This window comes from Dendrobium catenatum, unplaced genomic scaffold (genome assembly GCF_001605985.2).
Source record: "Dendrobium catenatum unplaced genomic scaffold, ASM160598v2 fragScaff_scaffold_1219, whole genome shotgun sequence".
Taxonomy (NCBI): domain Eukaryota; kingdom Viridiplantae; phylum Streptophyta; class Magnoliopsida; order Asparagales; family Orchidaceae; genus Dendrobium; species Dendrobium catenatum.
In genome coordinates, this window is record NW_021319681.1 from 154,136 (window position 1) to 173,182 (window position 19,047).

Here is a 19,047-nt window from a genome sequence, read left to right on the forward strand (position 1 = left end):
TATTTAAGAGCTCTTGTTCAACATTTTTGAACATCCTTGGATGCTGTCTTGACCTGAGAAAACCTAAAGGAGAGAGAGATAGAGGGAGATATATATATATATATGAACTTGTGAGGGGGAGCATGTGAGGGGGTTCACAAGGGTTGCTCCAAGCATTGTTCCACTTCTTCTTCCCTAGAGTCTCTTGTCCTTGAAAGGGTTGGGAGAGGTAAGTTTCATCAAGTGATTGTGGTTCTCTGCCTTCTTCAGGAGGAAGCAAAAGGAGTTGGGTTCTCTGCCTTGCCGGGTGTGGCAAAAAGGAGGTGTTTTTGTGAGAGCTTCTCCGCCTAGCTGTGGGGGCTAAAGAAGAGTCACGTTGGTAGTGCAATACTCGGAGGGGCCTCCGGGTAGTGGACGTAGGTCAAGTTGACCGAACCACTATAAACTCATATGTTCTTTTTACTGCTTCCGCACTTGTTTTCCCGTGGTGATTTTGGTTTGTGATAATCATTCTTTTGTTTTAAAGAATTTTAAAAATACCAATTCCCCCCCCCCCTCTTGGTTAGCCTCGGGACTAGTTCATAGGGCCTAACATCCCTAACGAACTTTCATAAGAAAACAAGCAAAAATACATAGCTAAGTAGACATCCATATGAAAACAAGCAAAAAAAAAAAAGGACCCAAGCATTACCTAGAACTACCTCACTCGACTAAAAATGAATTCGTATAACTCTATTTTATAACTAATTTCTCCCAAACCTATTGCTTTGATATCAAAAAAGGATTCTTATAACCCAACCCAATATGACTCACCAACGTTCAAGTCACACTGTGTTAAATTGAGATAGGCTACCTCAATATCTAAGTTTCAAGGGACTAATTCTATTTCTTCTATTAATTTGTACAGACTACCGAGCTTCTAATTAACTTCAATAAATAGAATAAAATAATCTCTTTCATAAATTTCATTTTATTTCATCAAAATATATACAATATTTATAATGTATAACATTGCTACACATACCCTAAATAGAGAAATAAAATAAATAGCCATGATTGTATAAAAATAAAGGAAATATCTCTACATATTCAAACAAATTATATCCTAAAGGATTAGTTAGTCAACTAGCTCTTTCCCTTTCCCCTGACCTGAAATGGAAGACATAATAGATGTGAGCCAACATAGCTCAACATGTCACAACCACCAATCTTAATTTTTAAATAATTTACTAAGCATAATATTAATAACACATATAAAAAAATAAAGTAGACTGTGCACTGTAAGTAAAAATATACACACTCCAAATATCATAACAAAAAATAAAATATTTTCCCTCACTCCCTTATAACTCCCCTAAAACATAGGGCCTTATGACTCTCATGTTGACATATCAAAATATAAACCCTTATGACTCGCAAATTCTGGAGCAAAATTTCCAAAGATCGTCCCAGGACGATCCAGATCGTCCTGGACGATCCAGATCGTCCTGGACGATCCTGGAGCAGATTTTTGATATTAAACTTATGACTCTCATGTTGACATATCAAAATATAAACCCTTATGACTCTCAATACCCAACATATATTATATTAGACATTCAGAAACTCATGCCCTTATGGTTGATTGCTTATGCATTTAACGTCATAACGAACTTCTATGACACATCAAAACTCCTTATATTTACATAATTCAAGCATATAAGCACAAATATCATTGTAATTCAATATATGAAATATAAATAAATCAACTTGCAAGAATTCAAAGTGTGATATATCGAAAGACTAAAATTGCAACAACTGATTATAAATTCAATAATTAAGAAATTAGTGAGATTATAGAGGAATGTTTAGAATATTATTTTGAAAATTTTCTTGTTTGCATCAAATTTACTTTACAATTAAATAAAATAACATTCTTTTTAGATTACCTAACAAAATGTTTTCCTAAAAATATTTAAATGTACAGAATTATCATATATACAACATACAAAAAATTGTACGGTGAAATATCTACGAATATATAGTAATCCCAATTTTTCTTTAATGAAATAATAATTTAAATTAAGAAAATTTTAAAACTCTTGAATTTTTTAAAATTAAGATAAACAAAATGTAACATACCTCTTTCCGGACAACTTTTAGAAGTGGGCCGATAGCAGATAGTGAACTTGAGTCACCCAAACTCTAGCTTTCTCTTACTAAAAACCTCCTCTTCCTCTCTCTCTCTCTCTCTCTCTCTCTCTCTCTCTCTCTCTCTCTCTCTCTCTCCTCTCTCTCTCTCTCTCTCTCTCTCTCTCTCGTGCGCGAGCGCGAGCTTCCTTGAAGTAGATAATGGGTTTTGAAAATGGTAAAAATAATATTTTATATAAAATTTGAGCTTAACATTGTGACAAATTAAATATGTGCACCTCTGCTTATAGGATCACAACATCGTAGTGCCACCAGAGTGTCATAGCACCAAAATTATTTTGGTCAAAAGATAGAGAGCTGAAAGTCATGGCACTACTAAACCTAGAGTCGTAAAAACTTTAGAGTACCCAAACATGCACACAAACCCTCAAGACTCACTTTAGACCATATTCAGACACTTATATACATATTGAACAATCCCAAACACATGCAAAGGAGTTCAATCACAAAAAAAAAATTGTGAGTTACATTTATCAGGTATAGTTATAATAAGTGCAACCATACACGGATTTGATAGGTGTTATAGGAGGTATAAGGAGATTGATTGATATTATATGATACATTGGATATAAAGTGATAACTTCTTATATAAAAGTCATGTGGCTTGTGATATGAAACTGATTCTTGGAAATATGACTAATATGATGGAGATTGATTCCTATCAGATCGAACTACGTTACTAGATACAGAAAAAGTAACATAGGCAGCCAGATGTCTTACCTTACTTATATATGCATTTGATATGAACATATATATAAACTTGTATACATGATATAATAATATGACATAAGACATGATTGATATAAGTAAATAATAAAACTTATAAGACTAAGACAAGTGCATATGATACACATGAATTATATGATACACATAACACACCACATTGGATATAAGACATGATATAAATATATAACATAGATATTGTACGACATGCAAATGATATTGAGTGATGGATTTTTATTAATAACATGTGTCTTATTTTACATAAAATGATATATAAACTATTTTGTTATTCATGTGTATAAGAATGATAGAACCTGCTAGTCCTTTTTCATGGTTACTAATAACTGCTCATAAGATATACAACTCACACTAACTTTTATTACTCATATGATATGATACTATTTATATTGACTATTAAGTGTTCTTGTAGTTATATGTTTACACTGCTTTTGGTTGAATAATTACATGCATATTATTTTCATTGTCTTGCATTGATTGCAGTTGTAGGTTCTAGCAACCTATTGAGCTGTTAGATCACTTTGTATATATTTTTTTTCATGCCTTCAAGAAGGGGTTAGGACCCAGAGGAGTCAGATCGATCAATATTTCAAAGTTTTATTTTATTTTGTGTATTTTTTTTTTGTTTTATTCCTTTGTAGTCGCAAATTTAGAAAGATAAAATGATGTATTGATTGATCTCCTGGCTCTTGTATATGAATTTTGATGAATTAATATACAAATATTATGATATACATGATTTATAATTGCTTTGTTGATTTTTATTTATTTAAATAAGATTAATAGCTTTGATAGACTAATTACGAGTTTAAAATAGATAATTTTTTCAAATTTTAACCTTGGAGCGTTACAGAGCATGAGGATGAAAAGGTTACAATGAAGGAGCAACATGAGATCTGCCTTATAAAGCCAAAATACTTGGCTATGGGTAGGCAAGATGCCCTTCAATATCATTGAGATCGTTACTTTCAGAGCCATAATTGATTATAAAAAAAAGTCAATCAACTCATTAATGATCTCCTTTAGTCTACTGAAGACTAGTTCATTTCATTGGGAGGAACTCTATGATAATTTAGGCCACTCATCTTATCATGAAGGAGACAAACATCCTAGTGGCATCCATGTGTTTATTGCTCAAGTGGAGGAGATTAGGTACTGGGTGGATCAAAATGTCAGCGATTGGGATCGAGTGTTTTAATTGGTCATGTTGAGTTTCGATCCCAATTGTAAAATATAAAATCCAGCTTATGAATGAGCTCATATCAGCTAACCTACTCTCCAAAGCAACTAATGAAGAGTTGAACTTAAGCTCCACATAGTGGTAAGAAGGGGATATCTCTGGTCAAAAGCTTTTTTCATGGGCATTTAGGTCAAATAAGACAAACTCACACACAAATCACATACGCAAGACTCAAACCTAAGACCTCTTGGTTGATAGCCAAGCTCCTAATCAACAGACCAAGATGAGTTGCGTCCAAGAGTCCTATCAAATAACAATATGGCATATAGGCACATACATACACTATGTTGATTCCTTTTTATATTAAATTGTACAACAAAGATTGGGCTCCAAAAAAGAACTACCTATGTACCATCAAAAGAATGATAAAATCTCATGAAGTTTAAAAAAATTGCAATAGATTAATTGAAAATAAATTACAAAATGATAAGAAACACTTCAACAAGATGTAGTAGAAGCGATGCACCTTGCTTTATATACATTACATAAATTACACATTAATGATTTTTCTTTGCTATTCAAACAACAATATTACCAAAGAAAAAAAATGATATCTAATCCTAGAAGGCAATATTCTTTTTTTTTTTTTTTACTTCCATTTGAGACAATTTTTTAATTATTTTTTAAAATAATTTTGAAACAACAAAAAAGTGCAAAAAAAAAAAACTGTCCAAACAACACCATAGTTATTTGTTGCTATGATTAATTTATTTGAATGTCAATATCAGATGTGTTTGTTTCATTAGAAATAGAAAAGTGATTTCCTTCAATAAGATTTCTCACCCATTTATTGCGCTGAGACATTTTACCATGCTTTGATCCTATATTTCACCTACAAGATTCGCATTTTGTAAGGCGTCATATTTGTCGTTTTATTTACCAACGCTCAAATCAATTAGAGCACAGCATTTAAAAAGGCAGACCCACAATTTGTCCTTATTTGCAAACGAAATAAATGGTACAATTTGCCTTCATTTGCATATTTCGATCAATTTAAATTAAATTTCCCCCAAAAAAATTAAAATTAATTTAGATTCTTAATTATGTTAGGTATGTAAGCTTTTACACTTTATTTTTTTAAAAAAATAATTATTAAAAAAATGTTTAAAGATTATTTTTTCATAACTATTTCAAATTTCTAAAAAACTGTCCCTAAACAAATTTTTTTGAAATTATGACCGATATAAATTTTTAAAAATGAAATAAAATGCCCAAAATAAACCCTTAAAACATTTGATTAAAAAAGTAAATAAAACATTTCATTTGCAAATGTAAAAATACACAATTTCAAATTACACCATTTTAATTAGGCCAATATCTTAAAATAGATGCAAACAATTTGATCAAGCTCTTTAATTAGATAAATTATTCTGTGCGGACGCCGAAAGCAGTTCGCCGTCCAGAGACCAACCAAAATACACTAAGTCAATGGTACCGAGCCAGGAGTGACGTGGCACATTCTGATTGATCTCCGGATGACGTTGCTTATCCACACAAATATCATCTCTCACACAATCCAATAACCGAAGCTGCAACTAATAAACTCAACTAGTTGGTCAAAACAACTGCTATGAAGTATAAATCTGGAGCCATATACACTGCAACAAAATTTTCCTTTGCTATTATCACTGAAAACCTCAGCCATCAGAATTAATAACAGAGCCTAAATACAATTATTGATAAAGGGGGAAAGCTAATCCTATATGTTTCTAAACTATGCAATGTCCATGAAAAATTCCAGCTTATTTCCCTTCTCAAGATAAGCTTAGGATCTACAAAAGCATTCTACTACATATGTGCAAACACCAAAATTTCTCAATCCCTCTGATGAAACCACCTTCAGAGCCCAAAATACAGGCTTTCTTACCCAAAGTGGATTCAGTGCTTCGCAAAAACCGCTTCTGTGTCCAATCAAACGGTGACTCAAACAGATCAGAATTATATGCTAGATTATTGAGAAGAGATTGATCTGATGTAGAACTAGCCTCTCTTTTGATATGCACAAGTTACCTGGGAGAAAATTCTGAATATCAGGTGAAATAATAGTAAATATTTAAAAGAGATGTACAGTAATAAATGAAGAAGCTGTGAGTTAATTTACATTGCAGTGGATTTCTGATTGCCATTTATCTTAGAAAAGAAAGCTTGTAGTAATTGCAAAGCGGCTTAATAGCCCATATAATGATGGAATATTGATGGGAAATAAGCGTCCACAAACAGAAAAACTGCTGTTTACAGCAGAAAAACAGCAATAATGCAGCAGAAAACTTGATAAAATTGATGAAATCAGACAGAAAGCACTTGGATTCCACTAGTTGAAAGAGAAAAAGCAGCATACAGTACAAATTTCTTTAATTCGAGAGGAAGAAACAACTCTCTAAATCTCTAGCCAAGAGACTAGAGCCCAAGCACCTAAGAAGATCACAAATTCAGATTTCAAATTCAAGATGAAAACCTAACCCTAACCAAAGACACTAATTAAAGCAAAGAGGACAATTATAAATTCCCTAAACAATCCTTAATTCAAATTTACCTCCCAAGCAAAATTTAATTAAAAAACGGGTCCCATAGCTCCAGCAGCCCCCTCTCTCTTCTCCCTTGTTCCGCCCGCCCCCTTGGTCCGTCGTTTGTAACAATGAACCGGTCCAGGATGGATTGGTTTAGCCGGCCCCTGGGCCAGCCTAACAAATACCTATAGAACAAGTTATTGCGTGATGAAAAATCAAAACCCTTACAACAGATCCAAGTGCAATGTGAACCATCTAACTAAATCCAAGTGCAATGTGAACCATCTAACTAAAAGGGAAAATCTTTTTTTTTTTTTGGCAATTAGGAGTAGGTTAAGTTCCATAATAGTTTTTTTTTTTTTTCGCATTCATGGACACAGGTGATTTGGTTGTTTTCCTTATGTTCCTATGGATAAATTTTCCTCACCTACCACACAACATAATGCCAACTTGTCGAGATCATTTTGAGATAGATTTCTAGCATTAGAGTTACCAACTTCTTACCACTTTCTTCTTCATCACAGTTGCCATCGTTTTCTTTTGAAAAAGATCCTTCGCAAATATTTTTGCCACTTTTGATAGAAGAAGGATGGTTGTTAGTGTTGGTGAACAACCCATCAACATGGAGAAGAGGCTCTATATTGAAGGACCCCTCAGCCACATAAGGAGTGGAACCTTAATGCTTTGATACCACATATTGAAAATTAGAATGATAAGATGAGAGTATTAAATGAGAGATTATATGTCTTCGTTATATTTGGAAAACAAGATGAGAAGTTGTATATATATAAGTAGAGAAATAACTATCAAGGAAAGAAACAAATATGAAAAGGGGGATTTACATACATACCACTTTATTTCATGCTATTTCCATATCTAACACCCAAAATTTTAATATTACATTCCTATCACTCATATAAAATTTTAATATCAAATATATTACTCCTATATTTCATTCTTACCACTCATACCACCATATAAACTTTAATATTTCATTCCATACACCCATATTTATTCTATGGATGTTATGTATGTAATATTAAAGTTTCAGATGTTAGATATGTAAATAGCATAAAATAAAGTGGTATTTATGTAAATTCCCAATATGAAAAATAAACTTTAAATTTGGCAGTCAGAATTAACTAGACGACAGAAATGGGATGTTGCTATTTACTGATTGTTAGGTTTCGGTAGATGAAAAGTGGCCATCCATAGATTGTTGGATTGTTGTACACGAAAAACTGCTCTCCATAAATTGTTGTGTTGATGCATATGAAAAGATGTTCTTTACATTTTAATTGCATATTTCCAATAAAGCGAACAAGTCTGTAAACATAGGACTCATGCTAGGCCAAATTTGTTCATTGAAAGAATAACAGACCTTGATTAAAAAAATCACTGGTACATATCAGCCCATGAAAACCTACATTTCATGCAGCTCATGTTGGGTTCAAAATAATAGAATAAAATCAAACGCACAAATGATCTTAAAATGATAGCCAGAATACTATTAAGAGTAACAACAAAATTTGGAAGAGACAAGCATGCATGATTAAAATTTCTATGCTATCAGAGAAAGAGGTTCAAAGAAAACGTGTAAAATCTCAACAATGCACAAATCAATCAAATACTCAAATAATCTTCGACATATATTGATGCTCCACTATGTCATTCAGTAAATTGTTTGCACAATAAATTAAAACTGAACAGCAACGGGAAACTAATACTAACATTGATTTAGGTTATAATGAAGTGAATAATACCTGCACAAAGGGTCAGAATCGAACAGCATACAAAAGAGATTATGACCTCCCAGCTAATGTTGTCGTGGATCTTTCTTAGCAAAACTTTCGGGCACAAATGAAGGACAATTTCTAAGAGTTTCAATAGGAATAGCAGTTAGACAAACAGCCATTCTTTTGAATTTCTGCCTGCATGGTAATGACCCGCAATAGGAATCACTCACAAAAGTCAATCTTAATCAACTCTGCCTCATCAACAAAACTGAATCATCCCAACCCTAATTTAATGAAAATTAACAGCACAACCTGCAAAGACAATGTAAACATAACTCAAGTAAAAATGAAAATAGTAGGAAAATGTAAAACACATTAAGAGTACAAAGTGTGATATCTTACATATATTATTTTGAAGATGAAAAAGAACAATCTTCCAGAAAATAGAGCTTTATTTAAAGAATCTTCTATAACATAATCCAAAATACCCGTAGCTTGCCACTCTGATGCTGATGCATTGATGATTTCAGCCTGCATCCAACTAAACTTGAAATGACAAGATTAAAATAAGCATTGGTTGATCAGTATCTCTGTTTAGGATCAACATATTTCATGTCCAATTAGGAGACAAGAATTCTTCTCAGATCCTTTGCAGGACAGTTCTGTCAACCATCTAAAATTCAACAACCTCCAATAACCTCAGGAATCTTAATCCGTTCTCCATCAAGTCAATGAAGCTGAAGAACAAATTACTTCTATAAGCATCACCCAGCACAATCCAGCAGTTAGCAGTCAATAATCTAAGCCATTTACATGTAAAAAGCCACACTTTAGTTCAACTTGCCAACCAAATTTGTGTAAATATTCCACAACTGATGCTGATCTCAAGAAAATTGAAGTGTACCACGCTCTCATAGAGTAGACAGAATCAGCACAGCGTCCATCTATTTTCATTTTGAAATGCAATCACCATATAAAGCATTTATATCCATGGAAAAGATACCTTGAAGCTTTAATGATTAAAATATTCCATAGAATGTCTTATAAGCCTCAATAATTCCTCTATATTGTGAAAATTGAGGTTTAGACTTCATTTACTCAAACAATGCTATCAAAAAAATGTGTCAGCAGGACAGCTAGTGCTCCCATGTTTGCCTGGGTTGAAGTGCTCCTTTGGAGCCAATTTATCCTTTTATGCTCTCGTTTAATAAAGGGACCCAGCACAGAATCCATCTATTGTAAACTATGCAATATCAGTGAGGTGCAATATCTTTGAGAAAGCTTCCTGAAAGCTTAATGATTAAAAGACTCCATGGCAGCTCTTATTCGCCTCAATAATTCTTCTACGTTGTGAAAATTGAAGTTTAGAGCTTCTTCTACTGCAGCAATGCTGTCACGAACATTCTTTTCAAGGCTGGCAGAAGCCATTGACAGTGCAATCTGAGACTTCCTTGAAGCTTCAAGGGCAGATATTGAAACATTTGCCTGTAAAGATGATGATAAGGGCAGTTAGGTCCACATATATGATAGACTGATTATAAATGGAACCACTGAGAAAGTTTAGAGATGATAAAACTCCTATTTAACCTAAGCAAAATTAAAACCTGAAGCACACTCATCTTCCTAACTGTCCTCGGTCATAATCAATAAAAGCTCGTCATAATTTGTTTTTGGGGTTGATGATCATGAAAAGAAAGAAAGGGTACTTGATGTAATAAAAAAATAAGGGGGTCCCTTATTTTTTTATCACAAAAAGACAACTCTTCTAGGAACAAAATAAAGACATAAAAATACTTAAAAGAACACAAATACTATCATTTTATAAAAACTATTACAACTTGGACACTTACAAACTTGACTCAAACAAGACACCCTAAACTTGCTTCACTTTGAGAAGAAGGATACAGATGGAGTGGCACTTGCGGAGAGACGAAAGAGGTTAGAAGCCCTTTAGTTCAAAAAATGAACTAAAAACCAGCTCATAAATGAGCTAACCTTTAGTTCAAAAAATGAACTAAAAACCAGCTCATAAATGAGCTAACCTTTAGTTCAAAAAATGAACTAAAAACCAGCTCATAAATGAGCTAACCTTTAGTTCAAAAAATGAACTAAAAACCAGCTCATAAATGAGCTAACCTTTAGTTCAAAAAATGAACTAAAAACCAGCTCATAAATGAGCTAACCTTTAGTTCAAAAAATGAACTAAAAACCAGTTCATAAATGAGCTAAATTCCAGCTCAAAATTTATTGAGCTTGTAGATTCAAGGGAAGCCAAAATTGATTTATTTTCGACATGAGTTGACCCCCCTTGTCTACATCAGTATTGCTACTCCAATCTAATCAATTAGATTGAACTTGACAAGTCATCTCAATCATTCAATCGAACAAAGGACTTTATTATGAATCAATTTAGATTAAATGAACCTTCACTCATGCTCTAGGGTTGAAAATAGTTGAAAAACCAGATATAACAAAGTGTTTTTCCTGGTTGGCTTACAAGCTCATCAACATTATTAACACTGAAGGGATGGTGGGGCCATCAAGGACAGGTTAGACTTCTGAAAAATAGAAAAAAAAAAAACATCATTGAACCTTTTTAATAAAAAATCTCAAAGCAGTATTGCCCAAATCTTAGCACCAAAATGTGTAAACCTTTAGCTTTTAAAACACTGAAAAATGCCCATAAAAAAAAAAACCTCATGTAACCTTTTTAGTAACAAATATCAAAACAGTATTGCCCTAATCTTAGCACCAAGATGTGCAAACTTTAGCTTCCATAATATTAGAACACTTCGGAATAAATGATTTTTGTATCATATGTTATCTTAATGCAACAATCCATCCTTATTATTCAGAGTTTTCATCTTGGCAAAGGAGACAACTTGAAAAAGCAATATGAATAAGCATTAAGAAGTTGGCCATTGTGCAAGCCTCAACAGTGTGTCAAAACTTGAATACTCCAGTAACATGTCAAAGACTTGGGAAATTTAATCTTGTAGATGCCAGTTCTGAAACTCTATTGACTGCAAGCTTGTTTCCCTGGTTCCTCATATACCTCAATCATTGCATAAGCATATTCTTATATGGATTGATGCATAATTATCTGTAGTAATGGTTTATAGCTCCACAAGTGCTTGCTCTGAGTGTTCAAGGTTGGACACTGGAAATTTTTTGTGATCTAAATGCTTCATTCAACATGGAATTTGCAGTTTTGTGCAGTAAATAATGCATGATTTCAAAATGATAATGCTACATATTGCGCTACTGACATCTTTGATCAAGCTTACTCTCCATTTTCTCATATGACATTTAAAATATTTCAAGTTAATTCCAGTCTTCAAATATGTCTTTCATAAGGTAATCAAAATTGAGTTTTCTTCAAGATTTCTTAACAAGCAGAAATATAGCGATCAAGCCGCCTGCTTTCTGAAGATCCTTTTTGCTCTGTATGAAAGGGAAAATAAAGGGGCAGGGCAGAATTTCTCTTTAGTACCAGCATTCAGTTTGTTCCCTTAAAACCTCCATCATCCTGTCTAGTTTACATCTGGAAATCAATAAGAGTTTCCTTGGCGCTGCTTGCAAACACTTGGCAATGATCCTGAGAGAGATTCAATGAGGAAATATTCTGTTAAGATATATATCCCTCTTTGGTCAATCTGGACTAGTGCCTTGCTTTAAGAAAAGAGAAACGGCTTGTGTTGATGTGTTGAGCGTGTCATTTTAGAGGGTGGTGCAATAATTTTAAGAACTCAAATAGCCCAAGTGAAAGGATTGGAGGATTGACAGCAAGATCTTTATATTAAGATTTATGATTTATATCAGTATTTTAAAGTTAATACTAATCACCAGCACTATTCACATTAATGTAACACTGCAGTACTGTTGCACAACGGGTGCTATAGCGTTGTGATTTGTTGGAGTTTATTTTAAGTTGATTAATTGAGATTTGGTTGAGAGTATATTTTATTTTACTTCTTTGGGTATTAAGATTAGATAAGAGTCATTATATCAGCTAAGTAGATTTATTATGGTCGAATTTTTTTAGTTCCATATTAGCTTTGAAGTAAGTTAATTTCATGATAAATCGTTGAATGAAATAAAGATTTTGGAGTTGTAGCTGTGCTTGCTAAACTCCGGAACAGAATCTTTCTTCTTTTTTGAGTGATTCCATGAGCCCCTATTATTGTGAAACAAATAAAGGTAATCAAAGAGTGGCTGATAATCACTTTCATCCAGGAAAGTTCATATCAGAAATTCAAGTAATTGGCTGTTTAAAAACAGGCTTGCATCATGTTTTAATAAGAATTGGCACAAACACACGTGAACTTGATTTTCCTAAGGATACAGGAATTAATTGAATGTCATATGTGCTGATTCAACACTAAAGCATAAATCTTCAAATAAAATCATTGACTTCTTCCCCTTCCTCCTCCTTCAAGCGCATCCTCCACTTCACTAGAGCCCATTATACCACTAAAACCACCTTCAAGAAGAAACTGTCAGAAGGAGGTTGAAGACATTGTCACATTCTCAATGAGCAAATCAACTCAATGTGGATAACTGGCAGATTGATGCATGATCGAATGGAGCGATCAATTGAATTCCCATAACATTTGGATTAGTACTCAGGGCTATGGTAGCTTGAGCCAAAGAAGACCTACAATAGCCTTCATAAACGATTTTATTGCATGGCAGAGTTAATGGCAACTTCAAAATTTATACACGGGAGAAAGAAGCATATTACATTGAGGCAAGGAACACCACTCCTATTAACCATTACGGCAAACATGCACAAAACCAAAGAACATATGTTATTGTCTACAAGCATTGCTTACCGTAGTATATTAAACATATGAAATGAGGAGTTGATGTGCTTAATGGTTGATCAAGGTGTTTAAAGTGATTTGTCCTTAAGCTTTTAGAGTAATCGCTCCTTCGGTTTAGTTTGATTTGCTGTTTTCATCTGTATATTTGTAATATTTTAGAGTATATATTGAGATTATCTTGTTGTATGATATTTACCTTATGCACCACCAAAGCCCAAAAGGACTCCGGAAAGGTGCTTTTAACTATGACTTTTATAGAAGATATTCCGAGCCTATAAGAATAAAAGTTGCAGTTCTGCTTGCCAGGTGTGAAGAAGAGTATGGAAGGTGAATTAGCTGCTACTCCGTTAAGGAGAAGGCTTCTCCATCATAAGGAGAGATTGGAATGGAATCGAAGTAAGGTGGCTTAGGCGTGAACATAGGTCTAAGTATAGTAACATACAGTGCTCTATAATTAAATTTACTTACTTTAAAGATTTACTTGCTTGGTTAGCATTGTTTCAACTTTGTGTTGGTTGGCATTTAATCTCATTTATGCTCGTCATGGGCAACCATTATAATAACATGGTATCCTTGTATCATATGTCACATCCATATATCTGATGGACCGGTCCGGTCCATAGCAACACCGGCCCAAAAAGGGCCGGTTCTCACTTACAGCAGGCGGAGAACCGGCCTGCCTGGGCGGACTAACGAAGGGGAGAAAGGAATCGGGTGGGCCCTTGGGGCCCACCAAATTGAATAGGAAGGATGAGGTGTTTGCCCTAGGGGTAATTAGGGGTTTTTAAGAGGTTTATGTGAGAGTTAAAAGTGAGTTAGGGTTGCTTTTTGTGGGGATCTTGTTTGGTGGCTATTTTAGTTTTCTTCTTCTCTAGGGCTTGGGAGAAAGCTTCTCTTCTCGAATTGAGAGCATTGTATCCGTGGAAACTTGTAAGTCTTTTGATATTCAAGTTATTGAAGTGTTTGTGAGTGTTTTCATCCAAGAAATTTCGCATTTTTCCACCGTTTTTGGGCTGTTTTCCCTGGATTCCGAAAATTACCAACTAAGCTCCATCAATATCTTGTGTTGGAACTTGTGTTTGACTGCACTAATAGGTTGAAATACTTGATTACAAGTTTAGGTGCTAGCATATTTCAATGGAAGCTCTTCATTATTAAGCATATAGGTGGATCACTAGTTAGTACTGCAAATATTGCATACTTAGAAACACATTTCTTAGGCTATATTTGTAAGAATATCTCTAATATTCTATGCGTATATGGTGTGTGCTTAAATTGAATGGTTAAATAAATATACATATTAAGTGCAAGTTTGCAAATCCAATTCATCCCACTGTTGGGGTGTCATAGCCATCACTGTGGACCAATGGCCTTAAACAATCCACCTGGATAATTTCTGAGATAATTGGCATGACAATTTACATCACACATCCACGCATGCAAATATTAAATCAAAGGAATCTACTTTTATCATACCTTTTGATGCAAGCATTACAGCACAATAACAAAATCAAAGAAATAGAAGTAGCTGAAAGTAAAATCTGAACATCCTTAAATCATCCCAAACATATATGAGCTCTGTTTAGAAGAATATAGTTGGCATGTAGATGCATGTTCAGATGGCTATAACACAAAATTAATATTTTTTTGCAAAGCCAAACTACTTCAAGTTCCCATATTAAGAAATGATTACCATGCAAACATTCATTCACAATCAAATTTTGCATGATCTGTTGGCCTAGAAACAGCAAACTTTTGTCAAGCATTAAAAAGCAACTTACATAGTCAAGCCACCGGGTAAAGCTAGGCCTGGATGCAATAGCATGACTACCGGTATTTTGAAGAGAATTAACAACCTTTGAACAAGTAACCTTCCCTAGTGCACCCGGCTGATTCAAGTTATCGAGGTCAGAAGCAGAAGACGAAGGCGAGTCATCTGTAAGAAATATTAAAATGTATTGTCAAGTGTGAGCCTCATAGAGTCATAGTCACATATCACAGTAAATAACTGAATTACTGACCACACGATGAGAGAGAGAACTGAAGAATAAATACATTCCAGTACATTAGAACAAATTCAATGTTTAAAAAACAAAATAAAAATGAAAATAGATCAAATCAATATAGCACCTAACCAAGGAAAAAAATCAGATTATTTTGCGGCCATTACAATAGTCAAACTGTCTAATTTCATCCTATGCTGCAACAAAAGAATAAATTTATAATAAAAGCATTAGTCAAAAACTATTTCAGCAATGAAAATTCCTTCTAAATAATCTTTAACGTTCAGCAAAAAAATTGCATGCTTAGCCTTGTCGAAAGAAATAAAAACATTTTAGTACCCATAACATCATAAGATTTAAAGAAGGCAAGAGTTGAGCTATCTGCAAGTGAATCTTACACCTCTTTAAAAAAAGGAAAAAACAAGGTCTCTTAAAAAATGCAAAATAGATTAATTTATGCCAAACCTATGGTCAGTAAAAAAGGAAAAAAAAAAAAGTCAAATCTTTAGATAAAAAGAAGTTAAAACCAGAAAATTTTTCTTCTGCTAACCTTGTGAAAATGTCTGCATGGTTTCTTCCAGTTCATGACAGTCCTTTGACGCAACATAATTCTTGAAAAATGCAACCTTGAAATAAGCCACTTCCATACATTTATATGCCAATGCAGCACAAGCCATGTCCTTGCTTTTTTCATATTCACGTGCGCAAAACCTATAAAAAGGAATGAAGCAATCACCCCCTAAAGAATAACACGAAGCAGGGGTGGAATTCATGAATTAGGATATTTATGTTCATGTGATAAACTTCAAAATAGCCTTCAGACCAATCCTCTTAGCCAGTTTAATTCCAGAATATCACGTTGCTCTAATTTAATCACTCAACTATACAAGCTTGATCCAAAAGTCCCTTTGGGACAAAATTGGGCTCAATTTCTATGGTCGAAGGACTATATTGGGATCAATTTTATATCACAATTATAATATGAGAGACCATTTTGGATCAATACGGTACAATCGAGGGACTATATTAGAGCAACGTGATACTCTAGAACTAAATTGGTTACTCACGAATAATTTTAGGGACTATTTCGAAATTTTTCTATTCATGATTTCATTTTTGAGAATTAAGAGCAATTACTGATAGAAGATGACTTAAATTGCAAGAAAACAAAACTTAGGCAAGCGATGAAGGTCGTAGCATTTTTTGTCATGAATGAATTTTGTGCAAGAGAGAGTTGATGGTGCAGTTATGTCACACAGCATCCTTTAAATGAGGCATTAGACACTCCCTCCTACTAACATTTCACACTTGCAATCGCTCATAATGCCACATGAACAGGCACCGAAAACCAAAAAGGAGTTTTTAGCTTGGTATGGAGCGATGAGAGAGAAAATTATTTGGTTTGTGCACTGTTGAACCACTATTTCTTTATTTCTCTAGAACAGTTAGAAAAACCATAGGCTTTGACCATCATGAAACATAATTTAAATCCATGTTTTATATCATCACCCACAAATTTTGAAAAAAAAAAAGATTATCACCCACAATATTAAAAAAACTACCAATTATTTAACTAAATAAGTCTACAACAAACAAAATCCACCATGTCAACTTTCATGTGAAACCTTTGCTGGGGAAAAGTATGCACTAAGGAGTAATAATGAACGAGAAAGAATGATGCGAATGGAAGGGAGGTGCTCAAAATTCTCAGTTTCTTCTCCTTTTCACGTGGTTTTTGCAAGGGAATGAGCAAAACAATGAGGGAGAGAGAAAAAGTTGGAGAGACATATAAAGGGCTCACTTAAGAGAATTCTTTGAAGTGAAATGAGAGGTGAATGCTTATAAAGGAATATATATATATATATGCGAATGGAAGGGAGGTGCTCAAAATTCTCAGTTTCTTCTCCTTTTCACGTGGTTTTTGCAAGGGAATGAGCAAAACAATGAGGGAGAGAGAAAAAGTTGGAGAGACATATAAAGGGCTCACTTAAGAGAATTCTTTGAAGTGAAATGAGAGGTGAATGCTTATAAAGGAATATATATATATATATATATATACAGATATATACATATATATATATATATACACAGATATATATATACATATATACAGATATATATATAGTCAACTAAACATGAGTTGTTCAAGAAAAATGATCTTTTCTAAAACCTTTACTTGCAATAATATATAAAATAAGCTTAACGAACTTATTTATTCAACTTATCTAAAAAATCATGCTAATCTAAGTATAAATAATAAGAGAATTTCTGAATAAATCATGCATACAAAAAATAAAATAGAACGTAGTCAACAACAACAACATCAAGCCTTTATCCCACTACGTGGGGTCGGCTACATGAATCCTTTTTCTCCATTGTGTCCTATTAAAAGTCAAATTCTCATTTAAATCTAATAAAGAAAGGTCATTACTAAGATTTTCTAACCAAGTCTTTTTAGGTCTACCCCTACCTTTCTTAACACAAGTCAAATCTAATACCTCTACTCTCCTAACCAGTCTCCATAATTCAAGTTACCTTCAACTCCCTCTCTAGCCTTGTCAACAAGAAGAATATCATTAGCAACAAGCATACACCAACGAACATCCTCTTGCAAATGTCGTGTAGAAAACATCCATGACTAAAGCAAAAAAGAATGGGCTTAAGGCTCCAACCGAAATAGGGAAATACTTCGTCAAACACCTTGTGTTTGAACACACAAGTAATAGCTCCTTGCATACATATCTTTAATGATTGAATATAAGCATTATTGACTCTTTTTTTTCAAGAACTCTCCATAGCACTTCTCTTGGAAATTTATCATATGCTTTTTCTAAATCAATAAATATCATATTGAGATCCTCCTTATTTCTCGATATTTCTCCATTCAACCTCTTAATAAATGTATGGCTTCCATAATCGACCTACCCGGCATGAATCCAATTTGATTTTTAGAAACATTAGTATCACGCTGCAACCTATGCTCCATAACTCGCTCTCATAGTTTTTAAAGTATGACACATTAACCTTAATACCTACTATAATTCGTACAATCTTGTGCATCACCTTTATTCCTAAAAAATAAGAATTAACACACTCATTATCCACTCATTCTGACATCTTTTTATTATTCCAAAATAGTATTAAAAGTTTAGTAAGCCAAAAAATCCTTCATCTCCCTAAGCATTTCCACACCTCTATTGAATATCATCAGGTCCACAGCTTTTCCACCCTTCATTCTTTTAAAATATCTCTAACTTCAGTTTATTAATACGCCGATAAAAACAAAAATCTTTATTTTCATTTAGGGTGCTAAGGTCACTATAGTCAATCTTATTTTCACAATCTCTATTAAAAAGTTTAGCAAAATATTTCATCCACCTTTGTTGAATATCATCTCTAAGAAAAGTATTTGATCTTCATCCTAATACACTTCACTTGAACTAAATCCTTACTACTCCTATCTCTTTGTTTGGCTAACTTATACATATGTCTTTCTCCCTACTTAGTATTTAATCTATTATATAAAATCACTAAAAAGCATATATTGCATCGCATATTACTTTCTTAGAATCCTTACGAGCCACTTTATCATTTTCAATTATCAGAATTTTAAAATTAAAATCAATTTTATAACAAATCTTCTTATTTTAATCTTTTCTTGCACAATTGGATTCCACCACCAACTATTTTTACTATTAGAGCTTTTCCTTTAATACTCCCAGCACATCTTTTGCAATATTCTTAATATCACTAGTCACTTTTTCCACATAACATTAGTCTCTCATGCATCAGACAAAATCTTAAGATCTAAAAATCTTACTCTCA

At 33.4% G+C, this 19,047-nt stretch overlaps 1 protein-coding gene across 3 annotated transcripts in view; it reads right to left on the bottom strand.

Annotated features, from left to right (window-relative positions):
• Positions 1-5,702: 5,702 nt before the first annotated feature.
• Positions 5,703-19,047, bottom strand: part of LOC110114743 — a 23,987-nt gene continuing 10,642 nt past the window's right edge. Inside the window, exons 10-14 of one of the 3 annotated variants that reach the window (XM_020847723.2) lie at positions 15,773-15,933; positions 15,001-15,155; positions 8,796-9,878; positions 8,421-8,705; positions 5,703-6,160 (exon numbers count right to left, since the gene is read on the bottom strand). In XM_020847723.2, the coding sequence (XP_020703382.2) occupies positions 9,687-9,878; positions 15,001-15,155; positions 15,773-15,933 (508 nt within the window). In that variant the 3' untranslated portion in view covers positions 5,703-6,160; positions 8,421-8,705; positions 8,796-9,686. Of the gene's footprint in view, positions 6,161-8,420; positions 8,706-8,795; positions 9,879-12,612; positions 13,061-15,000; positions 15,156-15,772; positions 15,934-19,047 lie in introns of those variants that run through there. The other 2 variants (XM_020847724.2, XM_020847725.2) reach the window with 2 other exon arrangements.